The 12,369-nt window shown below is 52.9% G+C and overlaps 2 protein-coding genes across 3 annotated transcripts in view; one reads left to right on the forward strand and one right to left on the reverse strand.

Moving 5' to 3' along the window:
* Positions 1–208: 208 nt before the first annotated feature.
* Positions 209–6,006, forward strand: RNF223 (ring finger protein 223). Of its 2 annotated transcripts, XM_066208494.1 has the most exons (3): positions 209–294; positions 4,147–4,260; positions 5,180–6,006. In XM_066208494.1, exons 2-3 carry the CDS (start codon positions 4,209–4,211, stop codon positions 6,004–6,006), a joined length of 879 nt encoding a protein of 292 aa, XP_066064591.1. In that variant the 5' UTR covers positions 209–294; positions 4,147–4,208. The 2 variants fall into 2 exon arrangements, with proteins under 2 accessions (XP_066064591.1, XP_066064590.1); XM_066208493.1 differs by lacking the exon at positions 209–294 and having other exon boundaries at positions 3,533–4,260.
* Positions 6,007–7,131: 1,125 nt separating this feature from the next.
* AGRN (agrin) overlaps positions 7,132–12,369 on the reverse strand; it is a 71,632-nt gene continuing 66,394 nt past the window's right edge. Inside the window, exons 35-36 of the mRNA XM_066208495.1 lie at positions 11,006–11,109; positions 7,132–9,859 (exon numbers count right to left, since the gene is read on the reverse strand). Coding sequence (XP_066064592.1) covers positions 9,702–9,859; positions 11,006–11,109 — 262 coding nt within the window. The 3' untranslated portion in view covers positions 7,132–9,701. The remainder of the gene's footprint in view (positions 9,860–11,005; positions 11,110–12,369) is intronic.

The following is a 12,369-nucleotide window of genomic DNA, read 5'->3' on the forward strand; positions in this document are numbered from 1 at the left end:
AGCATTCCAGGCTGTTTGTCCCGGGAACCGGCCGGAGCCGGCCGTGATTCAGCCGGGGAAGGGCAGGTGGAGCAGGAAAAGTCACCTGCGCCGCAGGAAGGTATAAAACACACACCTGGGCTGCCCGCGGCTCCGCCTGCTCCTCCCGCCGGAAAAACCCCGGCCGCGATTCCCGCCCGCAGCTCCCGGAGAGTCGCAGCCCCGGCAGGATTTCCTGGGATTTTTCTGGAGGGATCGGAGGTGGGAATCGAGGGAGCTGGAGATGGTTTCGTTCGTCTGACAGCGCCTGAGCAGGTGTGGGACGGGGGGTGTGTCGGGAGGGGAGGTGAAATTCCGTGTGGGGGTCGTCGGAGTGGGAATTGTTGGGCTAGGGGTTGTTGGGACTGAGATCTCTGGAATTGGGATCCCTGGAACTGGGATCTCTGGAACTGGGATAGTTGGAACTGGGATCTCTGGAACTGGGATCTCTAGTTGGAACTGGGATCTCTGGAACTGGGAATTGCTGGAACTGGGATCTCTGGAACTGGGATCCCTGGAACTGGGATAGTTGGAATTGGGATCTCTGGAACTGGGAATTGCTGGAACTGGGATCTCTGGAACTGGGATCTCTGGAACTGGGATAGTTGGAATTGGGATCTCTGGAACTGGGAATTGCTGGAACTGGGATAGTTGGAACTGGGATCTCTGGAACTGGGATCCCTGGAATTGGGATTGTTGGAACTGGGATAGTTGGAACTGGGATCTCTGGAATTGGGGTCTCTGGAACTGGGAACAATGGAACCGGGAGAGTTGGAATAAGGGTTGTTGGAACTGGGATCCCTGGAATTGGAATCACTGGAATTGGGACTGTTGGAACTGGGATCCCTGGAACTGGGATAGTTGGAACTGAGATCCCTGGAACTGGGATCCCTGGAATTGGGATTGTTGGAACTGGGATAGTTGGATTTGGGATCACTGAAACTGGGATTGTTGGAACTGGGATCCCTGGAATTGGAATCACTGGAATTGGGATCTGTGGAACAGGGATCACTGGAACTGGAATTCCTGGCAAAGGGATTGCTGGAACTGGGAGTTGCTGGAACTGGGATCCCTGGAACTGGGGTTCTTGGGACAGGGATCATTGGAATAGTGTTTATTGAATAGGATTTACTGGGACAGGGATTGTTGGAACTGGGATCCTTGGATTTGGGATCTCTGGAACAGAGGGGTTTTGGGACTGGGATCATTGGAATAGAGATCAGTGGAACCGGGAATTGCTGGAACTGGGATCACTGGAACAGGACAAGCCTTAATCCCAAATCCCAAATCCCGTCCTAACTGTGACCCCTCTCTGGTTTTACGGTGTAAAAGGATTCCCAGAACTTAGGGAAACTCTGGAATTCCCTCCCTTGTGTCGCTCTCCTGAACGGTTTCGTTATTTCCAGGCGTTCCCAAAGCTTCTGGAAAAACCCAGCTGGAAACTGGGAAAAGGAGAGGAAGAGCTGCGGGCTCTGAATTTAAAAAATAATCAGAAATTCAAACCAACAAAAAAACCAAAACCCTCTAAACCTCAAAAAATCGCATCAAAAAGAGGCAGGAGGGGAAGGGTGACAACCCCACGGGGATTAAAAATTAATCACCAATTAATTCCCACGCAGCATTCTCAATTAAAAAGGGTTGATCCCGGATCCCCGCGTTCCGGCTGATCCGCAGAACAACCCCCCCCGAAAAAAATCCTGAAGATCCCGCAGGAGTGAGCGGAAGGGAGTGATAAAAATAAGTAAAATCTCGATTTGTTCAAGCCAGGGAGCTTCTCTGCTGTCCCCATCGTGTTTAGCAACGGGGAAACGTGGGGGGAAAGGTGGAATCTTTGGTTTTAAAAGCAAAGTTTTCAAAGCAAATTTAAAAAAAAAAAATTAAAGCAAATCTTTGGATTTAAAAGCAAAATTTTTTTTTTTGGGGGGGGGGGTAAACTTTTGAGTTTCCTCTCGGGATTTCGCCGTGCTGGAGCTGACGTAGCCCAGACCAGTAAAAACTTCCTGAGAGCAGCTGGGAATTTCGTCATTCGAAGTTGTGAAATAAAAACCCGAGCAAGTCGAGGCTTCTCCCTTTCCTCAGCTTCCCTTTGCTGCTCAGAATCCCTGAAAATTCCCCCAAAAAACAGCCAGGAAGTGCAAAAAAAAAAAAAAATATTTAGGGGATGGAGTTCTGCACAAAGGAAGATTTAGTCCTAGAAAGAAAAAAAAAAGAGGAAAAGGGAAAAAAAACTCCCTCAGGTTTTCCTCACCTTTGGCCTTGGATTTGTGATTTATCAGCATCTGTAACCAGGAAAAAGATAAATTAAAAAAAGAGATTAAAATCCGTGAAAAATCGCTGGAAAACGCGCAGAATTTAACCCCAGGAGGAGCTGCACCCCATCCCAAAATTTAATATTTAATTAAAAAAAAAATCGGTTTAATTCAATTTAAAGGAAGAGAAGCGGGAAAAAAAAGAGAGAAATTCTGAAGGGTGGCAGCGCCACCTCTGCGGGGAGAGAAAAAAAATGAAAAAATAATGAAAAAAATTAAAAAATTTAAAAAATAAGTTTAAAAATTTAAAAATCTAAACATGTAAAAAATTTTAAATGGGGATTATTTCTTTCCCCCTCGCTCCCTGTGGACCGCGGGGAATATTTGGTGTTCCTGGGCACTCCAGTCAGGATTGAAATGCCCTTGGAATGCCCCTGGAATGCGGGAGCTGCAATTCCGGCGGCAGCCGGGAGGATCCCTGACACATCCCCCAGAAATGTTCCCGGGAAATGCGGCGGCCACGAGTTCACCAGGAATTTCCTGCTGCTGCTTTCATGGAATTCGGGGCTCGGGATGCAGCTGGAGCTGCCTGGAATAACCCAAATTTTGGGGAATTCTGGGAGGGATTGGGAGACAGGGCTGGATTTTGGCTCTGGATGCGGGTGTTGCCTGGAATAACCCAAATTTTGGGGAATTCTGGGAGGGATTGGGAGACAGGGCTGGATTTTGGCTCTGGGTGCGGGTGTTGCCTGGAATAACCCAAATTTTGGGGAATTCTGGGAGGGATTGGGAGCCAAGGGCTGGATTTTGGCTCTGGATGTGGGTGTTGCCTGGAATAACCCAAATTTTGGGGAATTCTGAGAGGGATTGGGAGCCAAGGGCTGGATTTTGGCTCTGGATGCGGGTGTTGCCTGGAATAACCCAAATTTTGGGGAATTCTGAGGGGGACAAAGGGACAGGAGGTGGAATTTGGCTCTGGATTCAAGTGTTGCCTAAAAACCCCCAAATTTTGGTGATTCCAAGAAGGATGAAGGGACAGGAGCTGGGATTTGGCGCTGGGTGCAGCTGGAGCTGCCTGAAACAATCCAATTTTTGGGATATTCCGAGAAGGATGAGGAGACAGGAGCTGGGATTTGACTCTGGATGCAGGTGGAGCTGTGGGCGCTGCCTGAAATAATCCAAATTTTTTTGGGGGGGGGGTTCTGAGAGGTTTGAAGGGAGGGGAGCTGAAATTTGGGATTGGATGCAGGCGCTGCCTAAAAAAAATCCCAAATTTGGGGGGATTCTGAGGGGGATGAAGGGGCGTAGGATGAAATCTGGGTCCGGATTCAGGTGGAGCTGAGGGTGTTGCCTGAAATAACCCAAATTTCGGGAGATTCTGACAGGGATGTAGGGACAGGAGTTGTTTCTAACCCAGATTTTTGGGATTAGGGATCCTGAACTCCCAGACAGCAGCTGGAATTTGGCTCTGGATCCAGATGTTGCCGGAAATAACCCAAATTTCGGGTGATTCTGCGGGGGATGAATTCTTTGTAACCCAGATTTCTGGGATTTGGGCCCCGGCATTCCCAGCTCGTGGCTCTGGCTCTGCTCCGGAGCAAATCCTCCTTTCCCGAGGGAAAATCTCTCCAGGAATTCCCCCGGCTCTGCCCTCCAGGGCAGAGAATTCCACAATTTTCCCAGAAAAATAAAAACCCCAAACCCCCCCTCATTTTCCCCACTTCCCTCAGCTTTTCCCGGAATTCCAGCACCCTCGGGCACCTCCCAGGAGCCGAGATCACAAATCTCTCCCCCTCGCAAACAAAAAAACCAAACAGTTTTTTTTATCCCCTCGTTATCACCCCGCCCTGAAAAAAAGTGTTTTATTTTTTACTCTTAGGGCCTGGCTCATGCTCCAAGATCCCTGAGGGATCCCTCCCAGAATCTGGGGGGATTTTTTTTATGGAATCTTCTGCTCTCCTCCCAGCTCGGGTGCCGGGGAGCGCCGCCCGGGGTAGGTCTGACCTTGGGGGAGGGTTTTTTATTTTTATTTTTTTTTATCTGCCTAAAAAAAAAAAAAAAAAAGAAAAAAAAACCACAAAAAAGGAGGAATTTCGGTGGGAATCTCTGAGGGCTCCTCGCTTTTTTCTCTCCCCTGAATTTTTGGGGCTGCCTGAAACACCTTGGGCTGGGTGAAAATAGAGAATTAAAAACCGGGGGGATTCTGAGAGGGGGGGTGAAGGGACAGGGGATGGAATTTGAGTCTAAAATAACCCAAATAACCAGAACAGAATAAAATGAAATAGAACAGAATAAAAGAGGATAGAACAGAATAAAATAGAATAGAATAAAATAAAGTGGAATGGAATGGAATGGAATGGAATGGAATGGAATGGAATGGAATGGAATGGAATGGAATGGAATAGAATAGAATAGAATAGAATAGAATAGAATAGAATAGAATAGAATAGAATAGAATAGAATAGAATAGAATAGAATAGAATAGAATAGAATGGAATAGAATAGAATAGAACAGAGTAGAATAGAATGAAATAAAATAGAATAAATATAAAATAGAGTAAAATAGAATATAAAATAGAATAAAATAGAATAAAACAGGATAAAATAGAATAGAATAAAATAGAATAAAATAAAACAGGATAAAGCAGAATAAAGCAGAATAGAATAGAATAAAATAGAATAAAACAGAATAAAATAGAATAAAATAGAATAAAATAAAATAAAATAGAAAAGAAAAAATAGAATAAAATAGAATAAAACAGAGTAGAATAGAATAGAGTAGAATAAAATAAAATAAAATAGAATAAACCAGAATAAACCAGAATAGAATAGACTAGAATAGACCAGAATAGACTAGAATAAAATCGAATAAAATGAACGGAAGCCGAACCCGTGGTGTTTTTCTCTCGCAGAGTCTGGCCGGGCTCTGCCCCTCTCCGGGGGCTCCGTCATGTCGTGTTTCCCGCAGCTGTGGCACTCCAGCCCCCCCGAGTCCCCGTCGGGCGCGCTGCCCGCCTCTCCGGGGCCGGCGGCGCTGGCGGCGAGCCCCACGGCGCTGCCCTGGCCGGCCGACGGCCGCAGGAAGGGCCGCTCCCCGGCGGCCTCCCCGACCTCCCCGAAGCCCGCCTCGCCGGTGGAGTGCTCCATCTGCTTCAACACCTACGACAACACCTTCAAGACGCCCAAGGTGCTGCAGTGCTCGCACGTGTTCTGCCTGGAGTGCGTGGCCAGGCTGAGCGCGGCGCTGCCGCCCAGCCAGCCCGAGGAGCTGCTGCCGTGCCCCTTCTGCCGCCAGCTCACCAACCTCCCCGAGCAGGGCGCGCCGGGGCTCAGGACCTCCAAGGAGCTGCTGGCCACGCTGCCCCCCGAGCTGCAGCGCGAGAAGGTGCTGTGGATGGAGGGCACCAAGCTGTGCTGCCGCCGCGCCTCCGACGACGCCGAGAACCCCGAGTCGTGCGTCTCCATCGACGTGGCCATGAGCAAGGCCGAGAGCGCCGAGGCCGCCCCGGAGGGGCTGGCGGGGAGGTTGTCCCGCTGCGAGCTCTGCGACGACTGGAAGCGCGTGGTGCTGCTCTCGGCGCTCGTCATCATCCTCTTCTGCATCATCCTGTGGCCCGTGCAGTGCGCGCTCAAGACGGGCAACCTGCGCTGCTTCGCGCGGACCGCGGCCGTCGGCAGGCCCGAGATCCTGCCCCCCAAGGCCACCGCGGCGGCTGTCACACGGCCCCCCTTCCAGTAGGGCCGCAGCCCCTGCGTCCTGGCAGGACTGGGGGGAAAAACCCGCTTCCAGTAGGGCCAGGAGATCCTGGATCTGCTCAGGGATGGGGACAGGGGACAGGACCTGCTGTGCTGACAGGACATGGGACAAAATTCCCATTCCAGCGGTGCCAGAGCCTCTGGATCTGGACAGGATTTGGGGAAAAAAAAACGCTTCCAGTAGGGCCAGGAGCTCCTGGATCTGCTCTGGGATGGGGACAGGGGACAGGACCTGCTGTGCTGACAGGATCTGGGACAAAATTCCCATTCCAGTGGTGCCAGAGCCTCTGGATGTGCTCAGGGATGAGGAACAGGGACAGGACCTGCTGTGCTGGCAGAATCTGGGACAGAATTCCCATTCCAGCGGTGCCAGGAGCTCCTGGATCTGCTGAGCTCCATGGGGAACAGGGACAGGACAGACCTCTCCTGGATCTGCCGGGCTCCATCCCCACGGCATTGCTGGGCTTGCTGGCAGACCCCAAACCCCTCTCCCCTCACTGGAACGTCCCCATTTCCTGGGATTTCCGGCTTTTGATGGGAAGCAGCATAAATTGGACCTGGCTTTGTCCCAAACCTCGGAATTTCCCTTTCAAATCCAAAGGGAAATGAGGGAATTGTCCTTCCCACTCCTTGGTCCCTTCCTGGGGGATCTCAGCCCACCTGGAAACGTTTTGATCAAACCTGGAAACGTTTCTATCAAACCCCATCCCGCTCCAGGCTGATTTTCCATGGATTTCCAGCAGGGAAAACGCTGCCATCCATGAGGAACAACCCCCAGGGCCATCAGCTCAGTCCCTGTGAGATCCTGGGATGCAAAAAAAATCCCTGCCGAGGGGATAAAAGAGACAAACGAGGGAAAAGTGGAGACTCCCAAGAGCTGAAACCACTCCCTGGCCACAGAGGAAGGGAAGGAAAGGCACAAAATTCCTGCAAAACCCTGGGATTGTGCTTGGAATTTGTGGAAAAGCTGAATTTTTAGGAGACACAGGAGCCCCTCCGCCCAGCAGACAGCACCAAAAAAAAAAAAACCCCTCAGGATTTTCCTTAATTCCAGGAGGGAAAAAAAAGAAAAGAGGAAAAAAAAAAGAAGCACCAGGCCCCTTGCAAACCTCTTGAATCGTTTCCAAACTTTATTTCTGGGTGATTTTTTTTTTTTTGAGGAAAAAAGACACGAGTTAGTAACGGTTATAATCATGCTGCTCCTCCAGCGCGCCTCGCCCCCTCGGAATTCCGCCAGCACGTCCCCAAGGTCAGGAATTCACCCTCTCCACGTCTCAGGGGGTTTAAATTTAAAAAAAAAAAGCCCAAAATTAATCAAATCTGGGGAAAAAAAAACACCCCAAAACCCAACCTCAATGGGGTTTTTTTTGGTGGTTTTTTTTTCCCTGCAGGTTTTTGTGGTTCAAGTGTGGATTAAAAAGCAAAACCCGGGCGAAGTGCACGGAATTCCAAATGCTCCCCCACCAGGACACCAAATCCTGGCTTAAGGCGTTTCCGAGCCCCCAGCAAAAGCAGGATGAGGGGTTTTAACCTTTAGTCTTTGTTCCGTTGCTGGGGTGGGGTTTTATTTTATTTTGGGGTTTTTTGTTGTTTGGGGTTTTTTTTTGCTGTTTCTTGACTTTGAAAAGCGGCGGCTTCCCCGTCCCTCTGGAGCCGGAACATCCAGCTGGGGAAATCCCGTTCCCAAGACATGGATTGGGGCATTCTCCCAGATCCCTCCCATCCCAGCCCAGCATTTCCCGCCAGGAATCCCAAGGTGGACCCCGCAGCCACTAAAAAATGGGAATTTTGGCACCCAGGGAACCCAGCCCGGGCACAGCAGAGCCCTCACGCCACACAGCCCCTCGCTGGAATATTTATATTTAACCCCGGATTTTCCACAGGAAATGTCACAGGTTGGGAATATTTATTTTTGTTGGGTTTTTTTTTTTTAATCAAATAAAGGAAATAAAAGCAGATCCAAGTGGGTTTTGGTTGGTTTTTTTTTTCCGCTGGTTTTCCCCTCTTGGCTCCGCTTTGTTCGGAGCTCACCCCCGAGAGAAGAAATTTGACTTTTCCTGGCTCAAAGGCTGGTGCCAAAACCCCCATTTTAAAGGGTTTTTAAGGGTGCCCTGCGAGGTGGGATAGAGATTTAGGGGGGAAAAAGAAAAAAGCCAATTTCTGGCACCTTGGGCAGGAATTCCCGCCCCAGACCCGGCGGGATCCTGCAGGTGAATTCCATGAAGTCGCTTTTCCACGGAGCAATTCCAGCTGAGGGTGGGAAAAGGAGCCACAAACCACCGGGAAATCCTCCCTGGGGAGAAGGAATCCCAAAAGGGGGGATGGAATTTCCACCAGAGCTGCGATCCGTCTCTTCTCCTCCAGCCTCCAGGAGCTCCAGGCAGAGGTGCTGTCACACCCCAGGAACTTCGGAACCGGCCCCAAAATTTTCCCTTCCGGGGAGAAAACGTTTCCAATTCCCCCCAAAATATTCCCCATTCCCGGTGGAGCCGTTCCTGCCGGGCTGGCAGCATCCAGAGGAGCGCGGAAGACCCCAAAAAATTCCAAATCCAAGGAAAAAAAACAAAAAAAAGAAAAAATTCCAAATTCTCGTCGCGGGAGAGGCTCCAGTGCCAGCTCCGCGTCCCCGGGCTGGATAAACGCTGGATAAACACATCCAAGAGATCTCCGAGGGGGGGAAAAAAAAGGGAATCTCCTGGTCCTTTTTTTTTTTGGCGGGGGGAGAGAGGGAGAGAATTCCCAGCTCTCGGAGAGGAGCTCCAAGTGATCCCCGGCGCGAGGGAGGCTTGGAGCGGCCGAGGAGGGGACGCAAAATCGGGAGCGAGGTTTCGCGGCTGCTCCTGCACGTGTGTCCAAGAGGAAGAGGAGGAGGAGGAGGAGGAGGAGGACAGCTGGAAAAATCCACGGTTTTCCCCCTCTCCCAGCACCTCAGAGCCCGGCAGAGAGTCACGAGGCGAGCGCGGAGGCGTCTCTCTGTCCTCCCTCTCTCCCTTCCAGTGCGCGGCATCCCTGATTTGAGCAGAGCTCGAAGGAGAAAAAGCACTTGAGATCCTTTACACACATAAATTACAGTGACAGGGAGAGGGGGGCGGCAGGAATTCCGGGGGGGTCAACAAAGGGCCAGGAGAAGGGTTGGAAGAGGCAGGGCCCGGAGCGGGGAGCCCGGCCGGTGAATCCGTGAAGGCCTCGCCTGCACCAGCAGCGTTTGCTTCCCCCCACTGGAAAACGGGGGGTGGGGGGTTGTTTTTGGGAACAACAACCAGCCCCCCGCCGCCCCCCAAAAAACAGCAGGAAAAAAAAAAAGAGAGGGAACGACCCCCCTCTCTGGAAAGGAGAAGCTTCAAGTACGAAGAAGACGGAGGCTGCAGTGGGAGAGTTCTTGTGTCGCTCCTTTTGTTCCGTGGCGCTGCCGTTCCGGGGGCCGAGTGTCGGCGCCCCGCCAAAAGAACCCGAAAGCCCCCCAAAAATAATAATAATTAAAAAAAAAAACCAAAAAAAAAAAAAAAAAAAAAAAAAAGGAAAAAAAAGGGGAAAAAAAAAAAAAAAGGGGTTCCTGCCCTCCCTGCCCCACCCCCCCCTCCTTAAAAAATATAAAAAGCAATAAGTTTACAAAAATAGAAAATAATTACAGCAATAGGCAGGAGGGAGGGAGGGAGGGAGGGGGGAGGTCCCTGGGCTCTATTTGGCGGAGCAGTGCAATATCCGGGGCCGGTTCAGGGCGTCCTCCAGCAGGTGCAGCTCGCGCCGGTCCACCTGCACGTCGCGCATGCAGCCCACGAAGGCCGTGCTGAACGCCTTGGGCAGCCGCGGCCGCGCGCTCGCCTTGTCCAGACCGCCTGGAACGGGACACGGACGCGGGGTCAGGGCGACGGGGACAGGGACAGGGACAGGGGACAGGGACAGGGACAGGGACAGGGGACAGGGGACAGCCCACGAAGGCCGTGCTGAACGCCTTGGGCAGCCGCGGCCGCGCGCTCGCCTTGTCCAGACCGCCTGGAACGGGACACGGACGCGGGGTCAGGGCGACGGGGACAGGGACAGGGCGGGGACAGGGACGGACAGGGGACAGACACAGCCTGCCTGCAAAGGAACGGGGTCAGATGGACAGAGGACAGCATGGGGACCGGCACAGGGAATAGGGATAGTGACAGGGGACAGGGACAGGGACAGGGGACCGGCACAGGGAATAGGGATAGTGACAGGGGACAGGGACAGGGACAGGGGACCGGCACAGGGAATAGGGATAGTGACAGGGGACAGGGACAGGGATAGGGGACAGGGACAGGGGACAGGGACAGGGACAGGGGACAGGGACAGGGGACAGGGACAGGGGACAGGGACAGGGACAGGGGACAGGGGACAGGGGACAGGGGACAGGGACAGGGACAGGAGACAGGGACAGGGGACAGGGGACAGGGGACAGGGGACAGGGGACAGGGACAGGGGACAGGGACAGGGGACAGGGACAGGGGACAGGGACAGGGGACAGGGACAGCCTGCCTGCAAAGGAACGGGGTCAGATGGACAGAGGACAGCATGGGGACCGGCACAGGGAATAGGGACAGGGATAGGGGACAGGGACAGGGACAGGGGACAGGGACAGGGGACAGGGACAGGGACACGGACAGGGACAGGGGACAGGGGACAGGGGACAGGGACAAGGGACAGGGACAGGGACAGGGGACAGGGGACAGGGGACAGGGACAGGGGACAGGGACAGGGACAGGGGACAGGGACAGGGGACAGGGACAGGGGACAGGGGACAGGGACAGGGGACAGGGGACAGGGACAGGGGACAGGGATAGGGGACAGGGATAGGGGACAGGGGACAGGGGACAGGGACAGGGGACAGGGATAGGGGACAGGGATAGGGGACAGGGACAGGGGACAGGGGACAGGGGACAGGGCCAGGGGATAGGGGACAGGGAACACCGGGAGTCCCACCCGGGGACACGGGGAATGTCCCTTGTCCCCAGACTCACCCAGCCACAGCGCCCCGTCCGTGTCCAGCTGCGTGGCCCCGAGGGGAGAGGAGCCGGCGATGGGGGCTTCGTTCCCAACCTGCAGGGAGCCTTCCCTCTGCACCCTGCCCGGGGAGGGGGAAAACAGGAATTCACCAAGAGCCCCAGACACGGCCCAGCTCCCTGCAAATCCGACACCGGGAACCGGCGGGGGAAAGGTTTTGGGATGATCTCCATCCCTCTCCTGGGACTGGGGTTCACACACGGCGTCTGTCCCCACCTGCTGGCCTTGTGGCAGATTTTGGGATAATCTCCATCCCAGAATGTCAAGCCCTCCAACATCCCAAATCCAAGGCACGACCCTCCCACCCCTCCTGCTCTTCGACATTTCCGGGATGGGATCTCCCCTCTGTCCTTCTCTCCTTCGGGAATCACCGGGCTCAACTGCCTCATTCCCATCTTTCCCATCCCAATCCTGATCCCAACCCCAATCCTGATCCAAATCCTGATCCCAATCCTGATCCTGATCTCGATCCCAACCCCGATCCCAATCCTGATCCCGACCCCAATCCTGATCCAAATCCTGATCCCAACCCTGATCCTGATCCCAATCCTGATCCCGACCCCAATCCTGATCCCAACCCCAATCCTGATCCCAACCCCAATCCTGATCCAAATCCTGATCCTGATCTCAATCCCAACCCCAATCCTGATCCAAATCCCAATCCTGATCCCAACCTCAATCCTGATCCAAATCCTGATCCTGACCCCAATCCTGATCCCAACCCCAATCCTGATCCCAATCCTGATCCCGACCCCAATCCTGATCCAAATCCTGATCCCAACCCTGATCCTGATCCCAATCCTGATCCCGACCCCAATCCTGATCCCAACCCCAATCCTGATCCCAATCCTGATCCCGACCCCAATCCTGATCCCAACCCCAATCCTGATCCAAATCCTGATCCTGATCTCAATCCCAACCCCAATCCTGATCCAAATCCCAATCCTGATCCCAACCTCAATCCTGATCCAAATCCTGATCCTGACCCCAATCCTGATCCCAACCCCAATCCTGATCCAAATCCTGATCCCAATCCTGATCCTGATCTCGATCCCAACCCCAATCCTGATCCAAATCCTGATCCTGACCCCAATCCTGATCCAAATCCTGATCCCAATCCTGATCCTGATCTCGATCCCAACCCCAATCCTGATCCAAATCCTGATCCCGACCCCAATCTTGATCCAAATCCTGATCCCAACCCTGATCCCAATCCTGATCCCAACCCCAATCCTGATCCAAATCCTGATCCCGACCCCAATCTTGATCCAAATCCTGATCCCAACCCTGATCCCAATCCTGATCCCGACCCCAGTCTTGA

The sequence above is a fragment of the Chamaea fasciata genome, unplaced genomic scaffold (assembly GCF_029207755.1).
Source record: "Chamaea fasciata isolate MVZ Bird 193981 ecotype frontalis unplaced genomic scaffold, bChaFas1.0.hap1 SCAF_279, whole genome shotgun sequence".
NCBI lineage: Eukaryota > Metazoa > Chordata > Aves > Passeriformes > Sylviidae > Chamaea > Chamaea fasciata.

Excerpts from the sequence above, each read along its gene's own strand:
- RNF223 (XM_066208494.1), top strand. The coding sequence starts at position 4,209 with ATGGAATCTTCTGCTCTCCTCCCAGCTCGGGTGCCGGGGAGCGCCGCC. Across the intron at positions 4,261-5,179 it reads GCCGGGGAGCGCCGCCCGGG|AGTCTGGCCGGGCTCTGCCC; the intron begins GTAGGTCTGACC and ends TTTCTCTCGCAG.